This window comes from Cutaneotrichosporon oleaginosum, assembly GCF_008065305.1.
Source record: "Cutaneotrichosporon oleaginosum strain ATCC 20508 chromosome Unknown ATCC20508_contig01, whole genome shotgun sequence".
Classification (NCBI taxonomy): domain Eukaryota; kingdom Fungi; phylum Basidiomycota; class Tremellomycetes; order Trichosporonales; family Trichosporonaceae; genus Cutaneotrichosporon; species Cutaneotrichosporon oleaginosum.
The window spans coordinates 3168379-3176049 of record NW_027072170.1 but is presented as its reverse complement, the minus strand read 5'-3'; the positions used below and the strand labels follow the sequence as shown (position 1 = coordinate 3176049).

The 7671-nt window shown below is 60.6% G+C and overlaps 3 protein-coding genes across 3 annotated transcripts; 2 read left to right on the top strand and 1 right to left on the bottom strand.

Moving 5' to 3' along the window:
* Positions 1-1273: 1273 nt before the first annotated feature.
* COLE_01278 (uncharacterized protein) lies at positions 1274-1384 on the top strand (the record flags this gene model as incomplete). Its single annotated transcript, XM_065626139.1, has 1 exon — positions 1274-1384. The coding sequence occupies one exon, from the start codon at positions 1274-1276 to the stop codon at positions 1382-1384; it is 111 nt and encodes a 36-aa protein (XP_065482633.1).
* Positions 1385-2659: 1275 nt separating this feature from the next.
* On the top strand, positions 2660-5631 carry COLE_01277 (uncharacterized protein; the record flags this gene model as incomplete). Its single annotated transcript, XM_018427245.2, has 5 exons — positions 2660-2758; positions 2793-3228; positions 3271-4723; positions 4760-4934; positions 4978-5631. The coding sequence occupies 5 exons, from the start codon at positions 2660-2662 to the stop codon at positions 5629-5631; spliced, it is 2817 nt and encodes a 938-aa protein (XP_018283040.1).
* Positions 5632-6075: 444 nt separating this feature from the next.
* Positions 6076-7638, bottom strand: COLE_01276 (uncharacterized protein; the record flags this gene model as incomplete). The annotated part of the gene is made up of 1 exon (XM_018426133.2): positions 6076-7638. One exon carries the CDS (start codon positions 7636-7638, stop codon positions 6076-6078), a length of 1563 nt encoding a protein of 520 aa, XP_018283041.1.
* Positions 7639-7671: the final 33 nt, after the last annotated feature.

Below are 7671 nucleotides of genomic sequence, written 5' to 3'. Positions count from 1 at the left end.
GGTGGATGGAGTAGACTTGACATGGCAGATAACACCTCCACTCCCTTGTTCGAGAGATCCGCAGAGTCGGTTGCGACTCGACATTTCCAGTGGCGTCAGAGGTACAGGGGTTGTGCCTGGATAGGACATGGAGATGGGTTGCAAGTCCGGGAAATCCGCCACGAACGAAATCCCGAGTTTGGTGAAAAATAACGCCGGAGCAGTTTCGTCCAGGATAGCGAGTTGGCCACCTACGGATTGCCTCCAAGCCTCAAGCCTCGCCCAAAACCCACGTCAACGACGTGAGTCCCGACGACGAGTAGCGGAGAACGTGCTACACGACGAGGTGCTGACCGTGCAGAAAACCGCGACTCTCGCGAACTCTTCTAGCAAAGCAATATGTGAGTTGCGCGCAAGGGAAGGCTGGGACAGTGCTAACAGGCAGGGCTCACTCCAACGTTTGGTTCTCCCGGTGAGTTGCGCGCAACGATCGCGATCGCGCGGAAAAGGCTGGGCGAAAGCGCGAGCTGGAGCGGCGGAGCGCTGGGGAGCAGACGGGATGGGCTAGGCAGGATGGTACGACAAGGAAGGGATCGCGTGAGGCTGCGACGGTGGGCACCGGAGACGACGATTCGACGACGCGCGGCATGAGTGGCGAGCCCACTCCGACATGCGCCGTGCAGCGACCGCGATCTGCGCGACGATGGGGGCATGGCGCGAGTCTGGCGTATCTTCAGCATGTTCGACATTGAACAACGATGCCGACAAGTTGAATTGACGACTCTGCCAAGAGCCTTCCCTATGTGCTGGCTCGCTCTGGCAACAACTGCTCGTCGACACGGTGATCACGACATCTGCGCCGCTAGATCGATCGACGCAAGGTCTGGTCTCGATGTGGAAGGGCCCAAGTTGGTCCATCACCGCCCGCACACAATTCCGCTACGAATCCTCCTCGACATTGCCCCTCTCCAAAATTCTACGCGCTTGCGCGTCTGGCCTGTGCACGCTGCACCCCGTGCGCGCGAACGATATCGTGCTCGAAGATTCGATCGGAAGCGGAAGTCGTCCCACGGACAAGCTCCTGCTGGTACATCGCACGCTCCAGCATCCCGCACCCTGCCCTGTGACCTCCTTCTGGTGCCCTCTGTCTGCTCCACTCCAGCGCCGGTCTCGCGCATCGCGTTCTGAGCCTGAATATTGTGCTAACCTCAGCCCCCGCAACTACGGCAAGGGCTCGCGCCAGTGCCGTGTCTGCGCCCACCGCGCCGGTCTCATCCGCAAGTGGGGCCTCGACATGTGCCGCCAGTGCTTCCGTGAGAAGTCCAAGGCTATGGGCTTCGTCAAGGTGAGTTTTGTTGCGGCGCGCTTGAGGGAAGGGACTGACATTCCAGTTCAACTAAACTAGCACACTCAGGTGCTTCGTTGGCTTGTGGGGTCTGTACGTGTGTAGATTCGATGGCATCCCATCTTCACTGCTGTATTTTTGGCGCCGCTTCCAATGTGCGCCGCGCCTCTGAAGGTCTTGTCAGCTTGTCAGCGTTATTGGGTGGCGCACTTGAACCACGCCGGAGACGCAGATGGAGATGAACTCCGGCGATTCGGAGAAAAGGGGAGAAGCCGAGCTGTGGCATGTGAAGCGTGTGGGGAGAGAGTGTGTGGCATCACATTTGATCAGAGTAAAAGAGAATCCTATTGAAATTTGGTTCCGCTATTAATGGAGGAAGAGGAAGCACGTATTTGCGCCCTGTGCGTTCCACACGCCCCACGCTGCACGCTGAACGCAGGCCACCCCAGGTGCCAGGTGCCAGGTGCCAGGTGCCCAGGTGCCCAGGTGTCCAGGTACGCAGGCCACTCTGGCTGAATTTTGCCTCGCCCCCTCCAACCCTCCCGGCTTGAAAGCGGGCGTTGACATGGCTGCGTCCGGCTGGCTGGCTGGCTGGCTGGCTGGCTGGCTGGATCTAGCGCTTGCAAAAACCGCCACTTGCAACACCTCAGACATTCGCCAACTCAATTCATTCATCACCAACCTCCTCATCCTCCCGCCCTCCTCATCCGGTCACGGTCACGACAAAAGAAAGAGTCTCACACGCTCTTTCACGTCCCGGCACTAAACTTGTTGTAGCTCTTAGCGAAACCCCAGCCTCCCCTTGCGCCTCCCTCGCCATCGACTCACCCTCCCGGCAAACCTCTCCATCCTCTCCAACCTTCTCCTCCTCCTACACGCAGAGCCGCGGTTGTGAGTTGCTTGGTCAAACCGTTCAGGATGGGGACTCGACGGAATGGGCTACGGACGCACTGTTCAGACGCTTTGTCATTGCCCTCCCCCATCGCTGTGGATTCACCGACGTTCATCACGCTGACAGTGTAATACGTTTTTAACACGCGCAATAACTTTGCTCCCTGCCCTTCCTTCCATCCGAACATTTTGTTCCTCCGACTCGACCATCATCCCGCGCTTCCTCACTCTCTTAAATCTGCTCTCAATTCAGACCCCTCGTCTCGCCTTTGCCTTTTTATTCGTGCCGGATCTCGAGAGTTTGGACGTGCGTTTTCCGAGATGAGCAGGCCGTCGTCCACCGCCAGGGACGATGGAGCTTGAAACTCGCTCTGCTGTTGACCCATTTTTGCTGACCGCCCAGACTCGCGGATCCCACTCCAGATCCTTCCAGACACACAGAGCATGACTACGTCGCCGCCCAAGCTCAACGGCATCGATGGCAAGCAAGGCAACCCCTCTTTTGAGGTGAACGGCCTTGCGTCCTCGCCCCCGATCGCAGAGGTATGTGTTCTTCCCGGACGCAACTGATGTATAGCGCACCGAGAGCTCGACTCCCAAGCCTGACAACCTTTCCAACGAGGAGATCCAGCGTATTGAGAAGAAGCGTCTGGAGCGTGAGGAGCAGCGTCGGCGCCTTGAGGCCCAGCTCTATGCTCTTAACGCCGAGGACAAGCTCGACGAGCTTTTGGTCAACGGTGGCAATGCAGCCAGCATTGCTGCCTCTGCGCCCACTTCGCCGCTCGGAGCCCGTACCCCGCACGGTGCCTCGGAAGAGCGCGCTCCCAGCACTGGTCCTGTCGCTCCCATCGGCCAAGGTCGCGACATGAACGGCGCCAAGAGCATGCCGGCCAGTCGTCGCACCAGCGGCTATGGTCCCACCTTTGGCATGGAGAAGCTTTCCCTCAGCGTCCTCGAGCCGGGAGGCAAGAAGTGGCACGATGAGGATGACGTTGATGCCGAGGGTGCCCAGAGTGAGTCTATCGTCGCCCTCCATGAGCTCACGCTGACAACAGAATCCGTAAACTACCTCGCCATCAACGACGACGACCCGTTCCCGTCACTCAAGGACTCAGGTCTGTCAGCCGCGTCGGCTGCACTCGACCTGGCTCCGCTTCCCCAGGCGTCGTCGCGTGCATTCGGCTCGCGCCCATTCGACACGACTCTCAAGACTTCCGAGTGGAGCCCCTTCCCCGCGCCTGGCGCTGGCCGCGGCGGCCTGACGTCGCCTCTGTCGAACACCTCGCTTATGGCCGGTGGTGACGACACTGCCCGTGACTCCATGATGAGCGGCAGCCGTAAGACTTCGCCCACTGGTCTCGCCGACAGTATCTCGAGCCTGCCTGCCATGCCTAGCAAGTCGGTCCCGTCTACGCCCTTCGGTCTGGGTGCCACCACTGCCAACATTCCCGGTCCCAAGCGCACGGGCACGAGTCCCCTGGGCAATGACAGTTTCACCCAGGCTCAGCGTGGCTTCTCTAACCCAGACCTCGCGCGCGCCTTTGCCAACAAGAGCGCTGCCGGTGGGTATGGTCTTGACGGTGCTCCTCGCCCTTACCAGGCCGACCCCCTGTACTCGTCCATGGGTCTCCCAGGTGGAGGCCAGGGTGGCAACAACTTCATGCCCCAGGGCGGTGGCTACGACAACTACGGCTTCGACGACGACTCGTTCGGCTCTGGCGCTCTCTACTCTGCCGGCATGATGGGCATGAAGAACAAGCGGGCCGAGGCTGACCGCGAGTTCAACCGCTTCTCTGGCATGCGCCTTGAGGACCTCCAGGGCGAGATCCTTTCTCTGTGCAAGGACCAGCACGGCTGCCGGTACCTGCAGAAGAAGCTCGAGGAAGGCGACCCCACCCACCGTGATATGATCTTCCGCGAGACCTACGGCCACTTCCCCGAGCTTATGATCGACCCCTTCGGCAACTACCTGTGTCAGAAGCTTCTGGAGCATGCTACCGAGGAGCAGCGCTCGGCCATCATCGACTCGGTTGCCAACGACTTGGTCGGCATCTCGCTTAACATGCACGGCACCCGCGCTGTGCAGAAGATGGTTGACTTCCTGGCGCAGCCCCGTCAACCCAAGCAGATTCGCACCCTGATCTATGCGCTTTCAGTCAATGTCGTCGCTTTGATCAAGGATTTGAATGGCAATCACGTCATCCAGAAGTGCTTAAACAAGCTTATTCCTGAGGACAACCAGTTTATCTACAACGCCATCGCGACCAACCTCATTGAGGTCGCTACTCACCGCCATGGCTGTTGCGTCCTGCAGCGCTCCATCGATCACGCGTCGCCAGGCCAGCGCGTCCAGCTTGTCACCGAGATCATCTTCAACTCGCTCTACCTTGTTCAGGACCCCTTCGGCAACTACGTCATTCAGTACATCCTCGATCTGAATGATGCCCGGTTCTCTGAACCCCTCATCCGCACCTTCGTCGGCAACGTCTGCAGTCTGTCTGTGCAAAAGTACGTTCATGGTGTTATACAGCAAACTGACATCAGGTTCTCCTCCAATGTTGTAGAAAAGTGTATCCGTGTCGCCGACCCCGAGATCCGCAAGGTTCTTGTCGCTGAGGTGCTCAACCGGTCCCGTCTCGAGAAACTACTGCGCGACAGCTACGGCAACTATGTCATCCAGACCATTCTCGACTATTGCGAGATCGGTCAGCGCATGGTGGTACGTCTATATTGCGTTCCGGCGGAATATGTGCTTACATCAGCTCGTCGAGGCTATTCGTCCTATCCTTCCATCCATTCGCAACACACCGTACGGCAAGCGCATCCAATCCAAGCTCCAGCGGGAGGATGCGTCGTTCAGCTACGGTGGTGGCGGCGGCGGTGGCGGCGGCGGTGGTGGTTACGGTCGTGGCGGTTACAGCAACCGCAACACTGGTGCCTACCACCCTCGTCACATTGGTCGCCCTCAGCTGCAGCACATCAACGCCTTGACTGAGGTCTATGGCGCGTCGGGTGGCGCTCCGTTCATGGGCGGCAGCGGCTATGGCCGAGGCGCTTCGGGCGGTCCTGCCCTCCACGTTCCTCAGGCCGGCGCCGGCCCCGCTTTCCACGGCCGCGAGATTCACAGCCACAGCGGTATGAGCTATCATGCTCCTGGCCCCGATGGCCAGCCGTGGCTTCACCTCCGCGGTCCCGGTGGTCACCCCGCGCCCAACTGGAATACCCCTGGTGCCGGCCCAGCCGGCATCGACCCCCTTCCCGCTACCGCGCCGTCCGATGGTGACCCGGTTCTCGCCGCCCAGGCTGCTGCTGCAGCCGTAACGGAGCGTCCGGGTCAGGGCCAGCCTTCGCTTCCGCTCTGGCAGGACCCATCGTACATGTACGCGAACGGCGGACACCTTCCCCCGCTCATGTAACGGAACGTTGATCGGCAACGAGACGGCTGTACCCCACCGGCGACGTGGCTGTACGCTGAGCGGCTGTATGCGCTGTGGCTGTAACACTTCTTCCGTGCTCCCGTGTACACAAATTGTCCGGAAATCAAGCAAGCGACTCGATAGAATCAAGAAAAACCCAAAACACCCACGAAGGATCGCTATACCCCACGCGCGTCGCATCCATGGCGGCGCGTGTCCTGTAACTCAGCATACGGTTGGCGACTTGCTGCCCGACCATCTCCTGTAGAGACGACGGCTTTTCGGTGCACTTGCTGGCATGCATGTCGAGCGGGTGCATCTTGTTGAGATTTGAAACTGTATGCATTGTTGCCGCGAACTGTGGGGTGGACAGCCTTCTTGATTGACTGGACTGCATATTCTCTGGATTCTAGATATTCTACTCCTTCTCGACTTTTCTACGAATTACTCGAGGGCAATGAGGACTACAGATGTGGCCTCGAGCTCCACTGACCCGTCGACGGGCTCCTCAACAACATCACCCGTGGGTTCACTCGTGGGCGTCTCGAAACTCTGTCCAGCCCAAGTAAAGCCCTTGGTTGCGTTGGTGAAGGGGGTGTGGAAGCGGCGGGCCTTGCCACGAACGCCATCAATCTTGACGCGGGTGCCGGAACGCTCGCCCATACCCTCGACGTATATGTCCGAGTTGATGATGACGAGGCGCACAAGCTTGCCATCCTCATACACGCCGTAAGCAGCAAGGGAGTCGATGCTCGTCGGAATTTCAACAACCTTGGCCTCGCCCTTCCCCGTGGCCTCCGCAACGATGAGGAGCGCGTGGTAGAGCGCCGAGACATGGGCGCCCTGCAGCCCCGTGCCATCATCAACACCAGTACCTTCGAGCGCGACCGGTTGAAGAACGTTGTACGTGAACCCGCGGCCATTGTGAAAGTGCATGCGCTTGATGCCAAGGCTCGCGATCTGGAGGAGGTGGTCGACGCCCCAAATGGTCTGCTCGCCGCCGTTGCTGAGTCCCGGAATGCCGTGGTGGCCGTACGAGTTGCCCTCGCTGAGCGTGTACTCGAGGCCCTCAGCATGAGTGGCGGCAACGTCTGCCGTCTTGACGGTAAGGTTACCGCGCACATTTTGCTTGCTCATCAGGCTGCCGATGTGGACGGGCATGCCCTCTTCGAAAGCGCCGGAGTACGTGTGCATTGAGAATTGGCGCGTGGCGGCGCGAATCTCGGGGTCGGCAAGCATGCCGGCCTGGTAGCAGGCAGCCGCGGGCCACTTCATGCCGGAGAGCGTGAGGAGGTTGGCGAACGAGCCCGGGCTGAGCGTCGTCGTCTCCCAGTCGAAGAGGGGGAGGGCGTCGCGCGCGCTCCGCACCCACGTCGCGGTGTAGTTCGCCGCATCCCAGTCCTCCCATCCCTCCTTGTAGATCCCGGCGCCGTGGCGGCCGGCGTAGAAGTCGGCCTCGTTGCCGAGCTCGACGGCGCGCAGGTGGACGTGAGCGAGCTCAGGTCGCTCAAAGGTTTCCGCGAGGTGGGCGAGCTGCGCGCGCGTCTCGTCCTGGTTCAAAGCCTTGAGGTTCACGCCCCAGTGCAGGTCCGTTCCGGGAGGCAGATTGGCGCTGAGTGCGTAGAAGTCACGCCCGATGCGGATCGCCGAGGCCTCAGGCGCCGGCACGGCGGGCGTCGGCGGCGGGAACTCCGCGTCCATGACCGCCACATCCAGGTCCAGCGTCGCGCGGTCCTCGCTGTTCGCGCCCACGCGGAGATACACGGGCTTGCCGGTGCGCGAGGAGAGCTGGCCGAGTGCCGTGTTCACAAAGGCGTTGGGTGCGCCGACGGTCGGGCCCGCCCAGTCCCGCCAGTGGTCCATCTCGATCGAGAAGGAGCCGAGCTGGGGGTCCAGCGGCTGCGAGTAGGGTGGCTCCGAAGCGGGAAGGGTCAGCGTCGTGTCGTTCACTTGCCCGCTGACCGGGGCGGCACGGGCAAGGAGGAGGGTGTTGAGAGGGAGGCGCATGTTGCTGATGGCGTTGAGGAGACTGGTCGTGGC